The sequence below is a fragment of the Anser cygnoides genome, chromosome 21 (genome assembly GCF_040182565.1).
Source record: "Anser cygnoides isolate HZ-2024a breed goose chromosome 21, Taihu_goose_T2T_genome, whole genome shotgun sequence".
NCBI lineage: Eukaryota > Metazoa > Chordata > Aves > Anseriformes > Anatidae > Anser > Anser cygnoides.
Window position 1 is genome coordinate 3,625,328 of NC_089893.1, and position 17,856 is coordinate 3,643,183.

A 17,856-nucleotide genomic window follows, 5' to 3' on the forward strand; every position below is an offset into this window, starting at 1 on the left:
TCATCTTCAGAAGTAATTTGAAGCCCTTCCCCTTCCACCTCCAAAGCAAGAAATCATGGGGATTTATTTTTTTTTTTGTGAAACATCAATGAAAAAACCCCAAGACCTAGACTGAAACAGTAATTTTAGATTAATTCCATTTCCTTGCAGGATAACACACCAACTGTTCCAAAAAGGTAATTACAATCCACGGATACACAGTTCTTTAATGTAAAATGCATTTGTGTCTCACAAAGTCCTAACTTTTCTTAAAGATGTGAAGATGGAACGCTCCTGTTTGCCATGCTTTTCCATGTTTTTCTGTATTTCTCTTTTCCAAATCCTCGCTTCTGCCTACATCCCCACGACAAGGCTTCCACGGCAGGAGGAGCAGACACAAAAGCTCTGCATCCCGACATGCAGCAAGTTTCTCCGTGGCTGTACGTTGAAAGCACAAACGCAGGGCTCTCAAGGTAAGTGTGGAGCTGCCCTTGCACGGACCTCTAGTGCAGTTTGAAGCAGCCCGAGTTCTATTGCCGTGTGCCATATTTATCTTACGGGAGGTGCTACGTGCTCCTCTGGAGCTGTCCGGGTTCACGCAGTACAGGGCCAACTGCATCACGTCCTCAGTAAGGACGAGAGAATTTCGTGATTAACTGCTGACCGCATTTGCCATCTACCATACAGACAAAGGGGTGGATTTTTGTCTCTGCTGCCAGCTGAGGCTGTATATTTGAGAATCTCTTCCCAGCCCGTGTTTTTCCTGGAATTATGAATGCTGAAATCAGGGAATGCGTTACAGTGAAAGAAGTGTGAACAGGTGAGTTCTTGATGAGCAGAGGTACCTCACCCAGGCATACTGAAAACACCAGGTTAACCAAACTATTATCTGTCTTTCCTCAATCCTGAAAGAAAATATCACTGAAAAGGCTTTGATTTTGAATACTGAGATGAAGAAGCTATTACTGGAATAACCGTCCAGACTACTAGCCAACAGTGAAATGAAAGCAGGAGCAAATGTCCTGCTCTATGTTTATTTTCCCCATGCAAGCAAACTAGCTCCCAGTAACAACCGGGCTGTTCAAGGCCTCTTACTTTGCTAGATGCTGAGACACCTGACACTGCCAAAACATTCATGAGCAGCAATGCTCGACTTCTGCCTTATTTGTAACAGATTTGATGAATGGCTTCACTGATAACTAGACAGTACAAGATCAACATCTCCTTGGTACTCTTTCCCATCCTCATCTCAGAAAGAGAATTATTACTAGGCAAACAGATGCTGAAGTCATAAGGGAATACTGTAAATAAAGAATCAGACCTCTTATCTGATATAGCCTAGATTTTTTTTTCCAGTGATTGAGTACCAAGACTAAAACGTGAATTACCATCCCTTGTAAAGATGCTCATTTCTGATACAATGCTTTTATAAGCTACATTTGCCGCTGTACTTTATACACAGCCATTCCAATGACTAATTACCCTCCCTGCTGAAACCTTTCTTCATTTTGAATCGCCTAGTTTCCACATTCTGGTTCTTTCTTTTCCCAGTTGTTTAAATATGCTCCTGCTCCAAGAAACATTCCCTTCAGATAAGAGAACACGGACCAGTCCTAGGGCTAAAGCCCAACAGTTCTAGAGGTGCAATATCTAGTGAAGAATATTTGACATTTCTTTCTCCATGAATAGATAGAATTTAATTCATCTTAATCAGGCAGATACAATCCAGATAGAGAGCTGAAAAATTAAACATGGGTTAGTGTGTAGTTCCAAACAAAGGAGGAAGAGGTTTAGTGGGAGAGGTTTAGTCCAGCGGAATCAGCATCTCTATAATAAGTCAGTGTCAGTAGCTGAAGAGAAAAGGTTGTCGTAAGAAGGTTAGAGAAAAAACTCATGCTCTTGGAACATGCATCCTCCCTACAGGAAGAGGGGCTGAAAAACAAAAGTGCATTATGAAGGTGTGCTACATGCCTGGGGTCTCCCATTTACACTGGGCCCACTGGACGCATTGCAGAAAACAGCCTGTTCCAGCCACACTTCGTGGTTCTTTTTAAAGAATCCTCCTTGTGACAACACTGCTTAGCTTACTGAGAGCACGGCTCCAAACGTGCCAGACTTGCTCCACTTTGAATTCGCTCTGCTGCAGAGCAAGGGATGCAGGATCTTATGCTTTCACTATGTGGGGTGCTGATGCTGAGCAGTTACGCCTGAGCCATAGGGCGCCCTGCACACTCCTGTGACTGCACTGCCCCACGCTCAGCCCAGCAGTCAGAGCACCAAATCGTACAAGCGGAGCCCACTGGAGGGCAGGATAAGGCAAGTAACTAAAATCTTCCCACACTTCACTTGGGAAATGGTGCATTTTTGTTCAGAGATGTAAAGTTTACAGGTTTCAGCAACCCTGTGGAGTTTGCTAGAGCTTGACAACTTCCACTGACTTCAACTTCACCCACAGAACACTTTTCCGAAAAGGAAGAGAATAAACCAAATAGTGTTTTACACAGTCTGCTTCTCCCAGTTGAAACTATATTTGAGCAAACCCTCTGTGAAGCTGAATTCAAGGCAGCTCAGCTTTTGACACGGGGAGAGAAGAGCCATGGAAGTGCAGTACAAACTTTTCCCTGGTCAGAGGGCACTAAATTTGTGCTGTACGCCAGAAGTAGCAGTGGTGCAACGACAGACTGTCACCTCTCTTCTCTTGTCCTACCACGTTTTCCTTTTGCCCATTCATTGAAAAGTGGGTCAAATGTGGCACTAGACAACTGCACCGCTTGAGTCTATGAGCCTAAATCCTTGTCCAGCTGGCACCCGAGAACAATCCTGCATCCTTGCCTTGCGTAGAGAATACAACTGCAATCTGTCTATGGTAATTTCTGCAATGCATGAATGAGGAAGCAGCTGATTTCTGCATTTTTTGACCGCCATGTAAATGGGATTAGACTGTGATCTACAGTGTCACCATTTGAAACTAACATCAGCCACAGTTATGCAAAGTCTCCACAAGTGGTAAATACACAAGGGTGAAAAAGAGTAGGACGGGAGTCTTCACAGTGTACACAAGAGAAACGAACACTGACAGTAAGAAATAAGGAACAAAAACAGAACATGCGAAAACGAGACAACCAAGCCTTCAACCCTCCTGGATTTCACCCAGAGATGGAACAGACCAGGGAAAGAGGGGCTGCCTCCACTCATGCAGTCATGTGGGAAGGTTACTGGTGTTAGTTTTGTTTTCCAGGCAAACCCCACCTCAAATCCTTTCCTGGTGGTGGTCCAAGACAATAAGGTCATTTCAAAACTCATAGATTGAAAAAAAAATTGCTTCCTGGGTTTCAAAATGGTTTATTTACTTGGGGAAGCAGAGAAGCAGGGTTTCCCCACCTCTCTTTAAATTATGCACATAGTAGCAAGTGAAGTTGCAAAAAGCAAAAGGTTACAGAAAACGTTTGTGCTACCATATGTCTTACTTGGAGACAAATTTCATCTCCACAAGCTGCAAGGGTCAATCATTTGCTTCTTGATTTCATGGAAATCACCAGCCACTCTAACTGTTCCTGTTAAATGAGTTCAGACCTGGATTAATTCCCTTGCCTGGCACTGAGACACTGTGTGGGAGGAACGAGGTGCTCTGGCAACAGAAGTGCAATAGTACTTCTCATGCATATAGCATGAAGTGCAGTTCCCATCATCTACTCTGGGCGTGCCTATACATACCCTACGCTATAAAAGCATATTTCCTGCTCTAGCTACGGTTAAGTTTTGCACTTGAAAGATTTCTTTCTTAAATCATAATGTGACATGCTTACCAGTAACTGACTTTGAGAGATGAGGAATTTCTTATCCTTTTGATAAGCGACTAAACGTGTAGAGCATGAACATATGTACATAAACATATAGCACAAAATGTTGCTGAAACAACAGCAAATACAGTGGTTTGTATCACCTGAGCATCTCACCCCACAATTTCTCCAAGAGCCTGTAGTTGGCACACCGATCATTTAAAATGCAAAAGGATTTTTGCCATCGGTTTTAATGGCAGACACAGGCTTGGATGCTGACTGGGGGATTCTGCCAGGGAAAGAAGCAAATGACTGAGCTGCACGATTTTTGTCGTCCTGCCCCCCAGCTAGCTTCAAGCTCAGCGCAGAAGACCGAAGTTTAGTTCTTCGCGTGCGGACAGTGCTGGGCAGCTTCTCCAAAAGGCCTGCGGGAGGATTTTGGAGCGATGCAAGTTGGAGGGCCCTGGCCGCTGACCGAGGGGCTCCTCCCCCAGAGCTAGGCAACCCGTCAGAACAAAGCGTTTTACCTTCTGTTCACCAGCGAGGACGACATCAGCAGCACCATGCAAGGCACATGACAAAGTCACATGATACGCACGCACATGATGGGTTGAAAGGAAAGTGGAGTAGGTCACATGGAAAATACAAAAAAATCAAAAAACTGATGTAAACAATGGGCAAGGGAAAAAAATCAACAACAGAATTACAGACTAAATAAAACAGGAACCAAATTAAATTAGCCAGTATATCTCAAACACTGGGGAGACAGTAACAACGCCTGCAAATAGAGAACATTAACCCACGGGCGGCGCGGAGTTAGGGTGCGCCAGGCACAGCCACACCACTGCTCAGTGACAAATACCGAGTCGAGGAAGAAACAAAAACTGCAAGAGGAGGACTGCGCCCCACAGCTTGGGCAGCTGAAGGACTCCACGCGACTGTTGGAAAGAAAAAGGGAACACATCGTTATTCAGAAACACTCCACGCATCAGAGGTGAAATAGTCAAAATCGTAGCTCACAGTTCAGTGAAGACAAACCTCGGCACTGCACATTGCGGTGTTCTCCCTTCTGCTGGAAGAAATGCCTTCCTAAATATTAACAGTATCTTAAAACCCTACTATGTGCATACATTTCCAAGGACAGGGCTTTTTGTCTCAGCTGCAGCCAGGGTTTGGTCAGACGGCCAGTTACCACTGAGAGTGCCCAAGCTCCACCCAACACACGAGCCTGATGATTCAACGATACACAATGAGTCCCGTGCAATGCTTTACACTGGTGATTTCATGTCTGCGAGGGTATTCTCTGACAAGGAGGAATGAAGTGCTCTGCACTGGAAGTTAATGACAGAGATGGCACGAGGAAGACAGCTACTGCTGGCAGAGATGAAGAAGCCTACAGACCGTATGGCAAGAGTAAAAACAATCAAGTGTCAGACGGGAGCACACCACTACCTCCATACCCAGTTTCTCTCCCTAAATTATGATCTGATTTTTCACTCGCCTCATTAAAATGAGGCTACTTCACACTGCTCTGGCACTTCCCCGGTAATTTTGTGTAAAGGAGAATGAATCCCTTAATCTTTCACCTGCTCCTGTCTGACAAGATTAAGGGCATGCCGTTATTGGGAAAAGAACTGATAATACAAAACGTAAAATCAGTTTGTTTTATCTGAGCTTTCAAGCCATTGTTTCTAGTTACAAACATAGACTCATGGAACTCCAGGCAGGTGCACAATGAAGGAGGGAAGTTTAGAAGTTGGACTGCCTGGAAGGGCATTCAGCACCTTCTGCTCACGAGGAAACACACTGCCAAATCCCCACTAAGTGCACTATCAATCTTTACGTGCTGTAAGTACATGAGTAGGTTTAAAATTAGACGAGAGAGGTTGCCCTTAAAAATCACTTCCTCCCGAGGGAGAGATTTAGTTAAAGATCAAGGGCGAATTAGCAGTGTAAATACGACTGAAAGCAAATTTGGGTAAGGCTTCTAAGACACAGAAGACTTCTGAAAATATTAGTTAGCTTAAAACCTTGAAATTCATCCTATTGTCATAGGCTGAAGCCAGACAGTCAGAGCACTGATTGCCTTGGAGCATTCAAGAGAAATGAGGCCCTGGTACGCACGGGCTGCTACTCCCAGGCAGTACTTACCGTGTGAATTTGGAAATGCAAGGGCCTTCATAATCAGACCTGTCTCTCAGGATTACCAGTCCAAGGAACACAATAAAAATGTCATTTACAGCTACTGTGATTATCGTGGCTTGTTGAGAGATATGGACCATTGACCAGCTTACTTGCAGACCGTATTTAAACAAAGCACGAAAAGCGGAGATGCCGTTTTGTCTGCCCTGTGAGAACGCTTCTCCCTCACTCCCTAGCTTCGCTAGCCAACTAGATCTTAGATTGCAGTTGTCTATGAACATTAAATTCCTTTGGGTGCAGCGACCCAGGGTAGATCTTTCTGGTAGCATTTTGGTCAGAGCAGCAGAAAATATACATCTGTACTTACTTCCTGGCAAATCTGAAATGAGTGAAAGGAAAAAGAAAAGGAATATGAAAGACAAATTACTTAATGGACAACTGCTATTGAACTTTCATTTTCTTGTAAATTGGCTCCCTCCCCTGCCATTTTTATCTTAATATAAATAATACCTAGTGGCCAGCCTCATTTCTTGGGGAAAGAAATTGCAAAGCAAAAAGAGTCACCAGCACTATGGGATGCCAACGTGACCTTTTTCCCCAAGACTGCAACCTATTTTGACTGGACACACTGTGCAAGATAACAAAGATTTTATAGAAAAATGCACTTGGCTTTCCACCTGCATGTCACTTGCTCAGTGTCCTCAACCTCCCTACCTCCCTTACCCTGCAACTTTGGAATCCATTCACTTGTATCTAGCAAATATGACAGAAGTTCCCATAGCTTCTGGAAAAACAGCAGCCTAGACAGAGGAAAGACCCAATTCACCACCTCAACTGGAAGAAAAGAGGAAAAAAAAAACAACCTTCTAATGTGACCTCAAACATTTTGCTATGCAAAACAGATTCTACAGTGGAAACAGCTGCAAGAAAGCCATCTTCATCACTGTCTCTGATACAGAACTAAGTCAAATGAGGTGCATGTTCCTAAATCCCTTACTAGGCTCTAGACATCTCTTCCCATACATTACTGATCACACATTGAAGTAAAAAACTCACTGAAGTCAGCTAAGAAGCTCTCTTCAGCTTCATTAGGTTTCAGTTATATCCATTGTTCATTTTACTGACTTCATGGTGCTACACAGGAGCTTCAATTTCTAATTGCTCTCACTTCCATTCGTTTACCCACTGAGGTTATCTCGGAGCAAGACACAAGCTCATTCAGCAGTGTCATCAATAATTAAATGAACCGAAGTTCTAGGAGCATCTGCCTTGTGCAAATGCCCTTTTATGCTGTTGTGTATAGCATATTCATGTGCTGCAGAACAGCTTAGCGTGGAAAACAAATGTGCCTATTTGCATAAATCAACTATGTACACAAATGACAATGACACAGTGAGAGGCCACATCTGCTTCTGCTCAATAGAAGAGCATGAACTTCAGCGTAGGTGTAAACGCAAACTTTTACCCTTAAAATAAAAAAAAAAAATAATAAAATAAACCCACCAAAAGAACCCTCCGAAAAAACAAATGAACAAACACATAAAAAAAACCAAACTACAACAGCAAACAAGCAAAAACAAACAAATCACATGGAAAATGTCTATCATGAATAGCTCCTGGTATCTTTTCTGGATAAAAAGACCCGTTATTTTTTTAAAGAACAAGGAATGTCCTACAGAACAACAGCAACACATTTTCCTTCACAATTAAAGCCTACCCCCACACATGTAAAACCAGAATGGAGTACCTGCCTCCTCAAAAGCAAACTCTAAGACCATTAGTAGACCTGCTGCTTGCCCTCTTTTCCCCTGCCCTTCATCCTCTCTACTCAGCCCCAAATCTGATTAGAATTAAAAGTTCTCTTCAGCAATGCAGAACTGCTGTCACTTCAGGTGTGTCAGGAATTAGTTTGACGTATTTATCCATAAAAAATACAGCAAGAAGAAAAGCGTTTCCTGTAGTCACCAGCATGTAAAAAAAGTACATTTCACGTCATGTGTAAAGGCCATGGAGCGTGCCAGTCGTACATAGTAATGCTTTTATTTTTATTTTTTAAAGCTTCCTTTGACAGTTGTAGATTAACTTTCCCTCCATCAGAAAACCGCCAAGTAACCACGTATTTCATGCTTTTAGTATTTTCCATTTAGAGGTCACGAACCATTTCTAACCCACTACATGTAAGCACACCGGTCTTTATCTCAAAGACCATAGTCACAGCCATACGCTTTATTGAATCAAAAGAAAAACATTTGGGTTTGTCTAAATGATTAGTTGTTGAAAGCAAGCACATGCACTAGATAAACCTCTCTCTTCTTAAACTGGTTGTCTTCATCTTCCAGGACTGCGTGGCAAATATTTACTTGACTTCTGTCTGCATGTGATAGGCTACAGATCGTTTGCAAGCAGGGTCTGAAGTTGCACATCTAATACATCCACTCTGTGCCAGGAAGGTGGATCACTGAACTGGGAGCAGATCATCTAAAACAGACTTTTCGCAATGGTTCTTCTGCCTTCGAATCAACTAATTCAAGTTTTATCTAGTTTTGGTGACTACTTGGATCCAGCATGGAAGCGTCTGCTTACCTGACTCAACCTCACGAGGAACGGCTCAGTACCAACCATGTACTGAGCAAGAACTGAGGGGATCCCAATTCCATCCCCAGCTGAGACGAAGACTTGTGAAGTCTTGGACCTCTTAATGCTGGCAGGGGATCACTGGCACGATGGGAGCAATGCTCCCTCTCCCTGCAATGCCCTCTCCTGTAAGATACTCTGTCTCCTCATATACATCTCCTTTCAACATCCAGTATCAGAAGTTGCAACGCTACCTCTCTGTCTCTAAATTCACAGAAAATAAGCAAGACAGGATATCAAGAAGGTTATCCAGTCCACGTCCCTTTTGTGAGGGCAGCTTTAACTCTAAAATTCACTAACGGAAAGCATGAAAAGAAAACATTCCTTTTTGAAATCACCATCTAAATTTCTTTCTTTTTTTTCCTCTGTGTGTCTTCTAAATCCTCTATTTCAATTTTTTACCACATGCTTGGTAGGATGACAGGAAGAAGAGGAGTCAGAGTGGTACCGTGCTGGGTTCTTAACAACTACGTGCTCACATAACACTTTAATGCCAGATTGTTGGTTAGCAGACATCAGAACAACAAAGCATAGCGCTTTAATTCCCTCGACGGAAGGGCTGCAGCATAACAAACAGCACTCCGGACCAAAGGGGAGCAGTTCCCATCTACTCACTTGGCGGCTCTGTGCTCTCGGATTCAGTAAGAGGCCGAGTTGCTATGGAAACATGAAGGATAGATAGGACACGTAAAGGTGAAGCATAGCATGAAAGTGAGTTATAAAAGGCAGGGAGCAGGGGTGATAGAAAGGAAAGGGAGCAGGCCTAATGAAGAGAGAATGATACTGAATCCTCATGGCAGATGTTTTTTACCTTAAGAGCCTGCAAAATTGGGCCGTACCGCTGCTATTTTCCAACCCCTCTGAATCTGATTTCAGAGGTAGCTACGGTGTTTCTGACTAATTTTGACCCAAATAGCAATCTAGGTTCACATCCTGTCATCCGCTAAGTCCTAGATGTGCCAGAGGCCCTCCAGAACAGCATCCCATTGCTAGCTTTGGCCAGGCCCAGCTTTAAAAGACAAAGGAGCAAAGATTCCCGACGACTTACCCTCCTGATACAGAGATCTCTCTCACCTTCATGCGCTGGGGCCAGGGTACAGGCAGAGAAAAGGAGGAAACAACATGTCTAACAGCCCAAAAAGAACTGCCCTGAACTTCTTTCTGTTCACAGGATGGCCATTGAAAGCAGAGCTCTCCAAAGACCAGCACTAATCCACCTAGCTAGCTTTAAGGGAGAACACCCTCCGTTTTGGTGCTCATACATAGCCACCACATTCTGGTTCTCTTCTCTGCACTGTGCATTCATAACTTCTCTTCCTCGCTTGTTAGCCAGAGCTCTTGCAAAGAAGAAAAAATGAAGCAGAATATGATGGAATGATAGATGACTGCTCCATTGCTTTCTCAAAAAAAAAATAAATTAGGGAAATACTGAAACGAAGAGAAATAAGGCATTTTTTTGAGAGAAGATCGCAGACTGAAAGCCCCTTAGGATTGTTGCTAAGCACTCCACTTCCAGGAGCTAGGGCAGACTGTACAAGTACCAAATACAAGGATTAGAGGGAAAGAAGGACAAAAAAGAATGTCTCTACTTCCAAAAGCCCTTGGGAGAACGCAGCATGAGAGATGTGAGTTGTGATGATTTCTCTACTATAGAACATCTTGAAAAACAAAAGAATCATCACTGGCATGTCTTTGTGACTGAGCAGAGTACAGGTACAGCTACAGAATGAGGTCAAAATCAGATCTCTGGGGTTCATTTCTTTTCCTTACCCATCACGGCACCAGTCCTACTGGCATGAGGGGCGAACAGGATGGACCTTTGTGCGGCTTGCAGCCTAAGTCTGATTATGCAGATTAAAAAAAAATGAAGCAGGATATAAAGAAATGAGTTTCCTTACACAGCTCCTGAATGTGACTAACTAATAGGGTTAATAAAGCACACGTCATTCACTGCTGATCACTAAAATATCCTCCCCCTCTATTTGGCTCTGAAACTAGACTCTTGTTTGCTGGGCTAAGATGATTTCAAGAAATTTAACCTCACATCACAAAAGCTGAGCAAGTCTCATAAAATGTTGCACAAAATGGAAAAAGCTGATCTGAAATCTTAAAATCAAAGGCCAGTGACAACACTTTTACCAGCTTTCACATGGGCAGGCTTTCACTCTGCGACCTTCTCTTGATCCCTTTCCCTCCACCACGCCAGCACGCCTGGGAGCTGTCTGTGGTTTTTCTCTGTCCTGGAAGCTCCTCTACCAAGAGACTCAGTTTTTACTCAGGGGGAAAATATATATAGAAAGAGAAAAGAAGGAAAACACCCAAGGTTGTTAGCCAGACCGCACCACACTCAGTGAGGAGCTGCATGCAGAGCAAGGCGGAACAAGACAGCCTCTTCCATCATACTCACTCTCTGCTAAGCGGGAGGTGGGGGCAGCAGTACTTGCTAAAGGAAGAGAAAGGAAAGTGAGGAGGGGAGTTGACTCCTGTTCAATGCTGCCAAAAGAAGGACAACTAAAGAGTAAAGTGTTAAAGTTTTGTCAGATCGAACCTCTCTGGACACAAAGCCCAAGCAAAGCAAGTGCTGCCTCCAACTCCAGACTCGGCACTTTGCCAAACCTGTATTCTGGACACTGAATTCTTGCTTTAAACCAATTTTCTCATAATGTAGGATCACTGAACACATACCATTGGGCCTTCATTTGCCTCTAAGATAGGGAGAAACTACTTTGGGGGAATGTGCCTGGGGGAGATGGAAAGGGTAACGACAGAGACATCTCAGCAGGCTTTACAGAATGCCCTCAGTTTTTAGACTATTTGAAGTAGAAAAAATTGGTTATTTTCTCTGGTTTTGACTTGGCCCATAAACTGGTAATATCGTGTGGCCATAATTCAAACACAGATGAAAAAAACGAATTTTTGCTATGCCAGTGATCTCTTCACCACTGCTGCAACCCAGTTTGGGATTTGAGAGCCCCATAGAGCACAGAAGAATTAGAGAACCAAATGCTCGGGTGGAAACACAGGGCACAAGCTTGCTTGAAAGAGCATCAGCAGAATTGAATTTGGAAATGAAAAAATGCTATACTCCACTAAGAAGGGAAAACAAAATAGAGCTTCCCATACAGGGGTGCAGAGTTACGGATTACAGACTAATTAATGGCTGATTGCCACATTAAAAAAAAATAGCAAAAAACAATTGCAAAAAAACCCAAACCACTCTACAAGAATTGTGATTTAATATTCTCCTTCAAAGGCACCTACCTGTCCCCAAGTGGTGAACACGAGCTTTGGCACACAGGTCTGTGGACGTGGCTGAAACAAGGCTTTTAAATATTCTTTTTCCTCTCTGCTGTTGGATCTTTTCCCATGGTACTGATCTGCACGGAGGCTAAATGCCTACGGTCTTATCTCCCTTGTGTATCGTTGATGATGTTCAAATTTAGAAGGGCCTACCAAACCGTTTGCCTGACAGCTATAACACCAACCATGAACAACTTCATTTAAGGGCTGAGTTACTTCTGCTGAAATTAACAGGCTCTGAACAACTTTAGGCAGCATTTTGCGCACGCAGTTCAGAACCACGTCTTCCAGTTGACTCTGCAGGTACTGAAATTTGCCATTCTGCCTGTCCATCTGTCCATTCAGCTCCCCACCTTGACTACCTGTCTGTCTTGTTAGTAGTCTGCTAAGTATGAGCTTTTGTATTACACAATCTTCAAGGAAAAACAGTGCAAGTGTGGTTCAGTTAGTTTATTCAATTAGTTTAGTATACAATCTACACAGTTACTGGAAGACTGTTCAAAGAGTACTACATGTAAAGAATACTAGGGAGAAGAAGGGAAAAAAGTGATGTGTTTTTTTTTCCTCAAATTTTTTGCTTGTTTCAAAGTTTTGTAAATATTCAAAATTCGGAAGTTTTCAGTTGGCTCTTAATTGGTATAAAACACCTGAAATTCAGCCAAAGCTTTTGCCTTAATTTTTGAAAATTTTTAATAAATTCCTAAGCACGAAGCCTTCCACTACTCCACTGTCATCAACAAGCTAACCTTTATTATTAGGCAAGCACTTTAAGTTAAATGTTTGAATCACATGCTGTACAATAAAGACTAAGATGTTAAGCCCATAGTTCTGTTCTATAAACGACAAGTATTAACCAGCACAGGATGACTATTCTAGTGTCAGTTTTGTTAGGAAACAGACAGTACCAGACACTTCATTTCTAACGACCCTAGAAGGAAAAAGGCACTAGATTAAAAGCTAGTGCTATGTATGTTAGGAACAGAAAAAGTGAAACAAATGCAGAGAGGCACTTACGTGAGTGAGGGATACCTGCAGTTTTTCCATGGATGGAACACAAACAAAAAGAAGACAGATAGAAAAAAAATGTAGAAGAGGTGAGAAAAGGAGATAATGAATATGGAGCTGGAAATTCAAAACACCATCAGCTGTCCCAAATCCAACCCTAGGGAGTGGGGTAGGCAACAGGAGTTACTGCAACCAACTGGATATTTATTGGGAGGGCTGGCTGACTGCAGAGGGCCTGGATTTCTAAGCAGCAAGACGCGTACTGTTCCGTTACGCTCAGCAGCTCTGGTGAGGCTGAAGTCGGCAGACCAAATCAAGACCATGCACAGATCTCGGGGCCTCCCAGCATGCACATACATGGGGTAGGAATAATGCCAGCTCTGAATTCAGAAGACAGTCCTGGACAGTGGTTTCAGAAAAGCTATGAAATAGGTACGCAAGTATGTGTGCGATGGCAGAAGAAGAACAGGCTCTAGATCTAAATGCAAGGAGAGCAGGGAAGAAAATCCCAGGAGTTGTGAGGGGTTGACTGCAGATCCTAATATTTGGATAAGGCTGGGTACAAGGATAAAAGACGACCTCTTCCCTTCCTGCTTTTGTCACATGTCCCCTACCCACTCTACACTCTGCCGCAGCAGAGCATCCCGCCATCAGAGTGGAAGATTGCCCAAGTAAAGCAGATGAGAGGCTGTGGAAATTGCTCACATGCTGCATGGACATCTTAAAGCAGTAATCTGCAGAAGAGAGAAATCCTCCTCCCTCCTGCCACAGTTCACGGCCACTCCTTTGCTGAACTTATTAATTTCTGATTTGCAAAAAAACCCGGTCTTGCAACAACGAAGAAACATTACATTCTTTATGAGCATGCACTTCCCAACCCACTGCTTGTTCTTAAAACATCGTTGAACTCTCCATTGCATAACCCCTTTTCTTGACAGTATGCAGTTTACACTAGTAACCCAGGGCACACACTAGTGCGAATAGCTTCTCTGCCTCCCACCTTCAATGAAGATTTTTAATTAGTGAAAGAACTCATTACTATCAAAAAGTACCACAAAAACAATGGGTGCAGCAAGGTCTGCGAGAGAAGAGGGCGTTGTCCATGCATGACAGAGATTCCCTGGAAAGATGCAAGGAAAGAGAACCAGAGAAGCAGAGGGAGGTCTCAGTTTTACTTACGAACTGGCTGCGTCTTGAAGTCGGATGGCAGGCTGATCTCACCCACACCCTTGCCGTTCACCGCAGACAGTCTCACAGAGTAGGTTGTCTCGGGCTTCAGGCCACTGATAGTGATCGTGCCCTCCATATTTGCTGTGACAGAAACAAAAGAGGAAAAACAAAGAAAGGCTCAGACAACAATAAATGCCATTTTCCTACTGTACTCATGCCATGTTTACGCCACGTAACAAAGCCGCCTTCTGGGTCCAAGCTCACAGTCACGAGACGCAGATGGAAGAGGTAACTTCTTTTATCACCCTACCTTCTTTTGCATCATACAGCCTCGAATGCCATTCTCCCTCGCCCAGTGCTCTCCACTCTGCCTTATATTTGAGGATGGGCACCCCACCAGTAGCTTCAGGTTCATCGAACCCCACCCGGGCGGTACTAGAGTATGGCTCCACTCTGTCAATAGAAGGAGAGGACGGAGTATCTGGGGGAGGAAGGGGAAACAACCAGTGATACATAAGACAGCGGGAAGAAAGGGTCCCCAGCTCCAGTGGCAGAGTAAGCAGAAAACTCAAAATATCAAGAACACCTTGTCATGGCTTGATAAAGGAGAGAAAGGCAGGCCTGAGGCTCCCCTCAAACGGCTTTTAAGAATGCTAATTAGTGTAGAGACCTTAATCTTGTGCCTCCTCTAACATGTCAGAGCCTCGAAGTACATTCTCCAAAATCACATCTTTTCTTTAAGAAAAAAGTACAGCCTGAACGGAGCAGCAAGAGCGTTCTGGATGCTGTTCTGTCTCTACAGAACATCAAAAGAGTTGATGATTTAGGAACACCAGAGGCCCTTCGGGTCTGCTGTGCAGTCAGACAGTGGCCTTTTCATTTGGTACATAGTGGCTTCTGTCTTGCATTGCTTATATTATTAGGTGCATTTTCCTAAGTTTGAGAAGCACACCCACATGCATGTGCACACTGACAATGTCTGTCAGAAATCAAAGATCATAGCTCTGTCAAAATGTACTGAAAACACTGAAAAGAATGAGACCCTTCAAAAACAAGGAAACAGATGGCAAGATCTTGTCATCTATAACCCACCCCAACTCAAAAACCTACGAACAATCTCTTTCAAAGTGGAAACTGGCTGTCCTGTTAACCTGAACTAGAAAAAAAATGTCACTGTCACCCCAGCTCAAGGGCTGCCTTTGCCTTTCCATATCTCCCTGTCTGGGATGCTCACCCGCCTGCACAAGAATGAACTCTGAGGACTCCTGGCCAATGCGGTTCACAGCAGTGCAGTTGTAGTTTCCAAAGTCATTTTCAGAGTCTGGTGTCACCTGTAGAAGGAATGAAGGTGCATGCTCGGATCAGAAAATACGTTTCACTCTGCCAATTACATTTGCCTTTTTATGTTTCACTCTGCCAATTACGTTTACATTTTGCCAGGGGAAGAAACAACAATATAGTATGTGTGCTGACACTCTGAGGGCTGTCCACAAAGGGTAGAACTGCAGTGGGCAGAAAGTCAAAAGCAAGGAGGGAGTGGTGTTTTCCATTACCCAATGCCCTTTGCATTTGTTTTTCAGAAACACCGCACAACTTCCTGCCCACTAACAGGGTGCCCTGATGAAAGACTCAACTTCATCTACATCAAAAACAAATTACTTGATAGCACTAAGCCTTCTTGGCTGCATATCCCTTCTCCCCTCCATGCTTATCCTCACCTCCAGGTAGCTTGCTGATGGGGTGTTGTAGATCTTGATGTTGCTGTAGTTTGAGCTGGGAAGCAGCTGCCCATCCCGGAACCAGGAGATGACAGCACTGGGGTAAGCAAATACCTCGCAAGTGATATTCACTTGATTCCCTTCCCACGTATAGACAGCCACAGGGCCCTGAAGCTTTGGGGCATCTGAAAGAAACATATACGTGAAGGCAATATGAGCCAGAAAAACTCTGGAAGTAGTCTAGTCAAATTGACTGTAAATATTCCTTGTCTGGGGCCCAGTCTGATGTAGGAAAGGGAAACTAATGTAGGAAGAGGACAGCCTTCTCATCCGAGGGTTGGTGGTGGTGCTGGTCTTTTGCTGAAGGACGTAAGGAAGAAGTCAGCTCGGTCCCAAAGGCTGTTCCTAACGCAGTGTTGGAGGATAAACGGAGAGCATGCTGTGCATCTGAGGAAGTGCAACACTGACATACCCAATGAACGAGGCTGTGGCAGATTCACAGCCCTTAATCTTCCCGGGGTGCAACCAGCACCTCAGCTGGAGTTAACCAGTGCAACCATTTGTGTGTGAGCACACTGCGAAACGCGACTCCAACGGTAGCGTTGTTTCAGACTGAGCTGCTTCTCATGCCCTCTACCAAGATAATATTGATTTCCCTAGTTGTACGTGCCTCTGCCTCACCAGGAGACAAGAAATCAGAGGCAGCCCCCTCCCCGCCATCTAAATACACGAACCACCCCCCTCCCTTCTTACACTGCACTTCGAGGTACATGGCTTGGGAGTCCTGCCCGATGGTGTTGCTAGCTGTGCATACATACTCTCCGGCATCTGTGTACTGAATTTCTTTCAGAGTCAGGGATGACACCCGGGCGTGGCTCCGCACTACGATGCGCCCATCCAGGGTCTGGCAGAAAAGGAAGAAAGAGTCAGAGGCTGAGCTGTGAGCCTGCGGCGCAGACTACAGGGAAAAGAAGAAACGAAAGTCTACCTCGCGCCAGCCCTCCAGTGCTCAGAATTTCAGAAGTGATCACCTGGCACATGAAATCACAAGCATGGAGCAGCATTTCCAAAAGCCACTCAGCCTTGTTGCACAGGACCAAGTGCCATGAGTGATTAGAAGGACTCGGGTGATGGGAAAAAAATTTAAATGAAAGACCAAAGTACCAGATGTGTCTGAGGACAGCTGGATAACATCAAGCTGCTTCTCAAAATAACAACTGTAGAGATCCAGCTCTGTTAAAACATTTTTGCTAGCATGCTTTTGCAGAAACCCTCCCCAACTGGTTCTGTGTTTTCACTCTGAGAGAATTCAAGACTTACTCTTCTCTCACTGATACTTGTTGTATTTCAACATCCTTGAAATGGCACTAATGAGAACACAGATCCAGCCGTCAGAGCTAAATCAGACAAAATGAAAGCTCAGAGCTTTCACCCGAATGCGGCACTGAACAGTGAGCAGGGCAAGAAAACTACATGACCCCTCTAAACACAACCTGCTTCAATGTGTTGTGATGCTTCAAGAAAACTCCAGAGCAAACTCCACTGGTTACATGCCAGTTCAGAAATTGCTCCCACAAGCAGGAGAGTGTAGGGACATCAATGACAGAGAAACAAGAAATGTAAAATCCAGGCTACCATCTGTTCCAAGGGATTGCAACCACCCAGGGGTCCCAACCCATATACCATTCCCCCCCTCCGAAATTGGATTGCGGCCTCTTTGGCCTGGGACCAAGCCCAAGTGCTCTCTTAATACATGAAGCACAAGTGGCTCTGGACTCCTTTCTCCACACTGGTGCTTGTGCAAGCTCTTGCTGCTTGTGATCAGCTCAGAAGCTTTAAAGGACAAACTTTCTCATCTTGTTTCCAAAACGACATAAGTACAGGTGAACAAATTAGATGCCCTCATTGCTGTGCCTGCTGCTGCAGACCGATGCCACAAACTCTACTTCCTCTCCTGCACTTGTTTTGGAACCAGTTTTGGAACCAGTTTTGTATTCCATGAACACACGCCATGGAAACATGCGCTGTTTCCTAGAAATGGAGAAAAGTCCCTTAATGTGGCATTAGTCCGCTGTGGTATCTTACACAACCGAGCTCTGCTTTTGTCTTTCTGCGTTGGCCAGTTATGC

The 17,856-nt window shown here is 44.2% G+C and overlaps 1 protein-coding gene across 9 annotated transcripts in view; it reads right to left on the reverse strand.

The window, feature by feature from the left end:
* NCAM1 (neural cell adhesion molecule 1) overlaps positions 1–17,856 on the reverse strand; it is a 114,278-nt gene that overhangs the window by 26,294 nt on the left and 70,128 nt on the right. For 6 of the 9 annotated variants that reach the window (XM_066981311.1, XM_066981307.1, XM_066981312.1 and 3 more), the window contains 5 exons: positions 16,481–16,631; positions 15,728–15,912; positions 15,244–15,340; positions 14,320–14,490; positions 14,019–14,150 (listed from right to left, as the gene is read on the reverse strand). In XM_066981311.1, the coding sequence (XP_066837412.1) occupies positions 14,019–14,150; positions 14,320–14,490; positions 15,244–15,340; positions 15,728–15,912; positions 16,481–16,631 (736 nt within the window). Of the gene's footprint in view, positions 1–9,149; positions 9,192–10,941; positions 10,978–12,848; positions 12,864–14,018; positions 14,151–14,319; positions 14,491–15,243; positions 15,341–15,727; positions 15,913–16,480; positions 16,632–17,856 lie in introns of all 9 variants that reach the window. The other 3 variants (XM_066981306.1, XM_066981308.1, XM_066981309.1) reach the window with 1 other exon arrangement.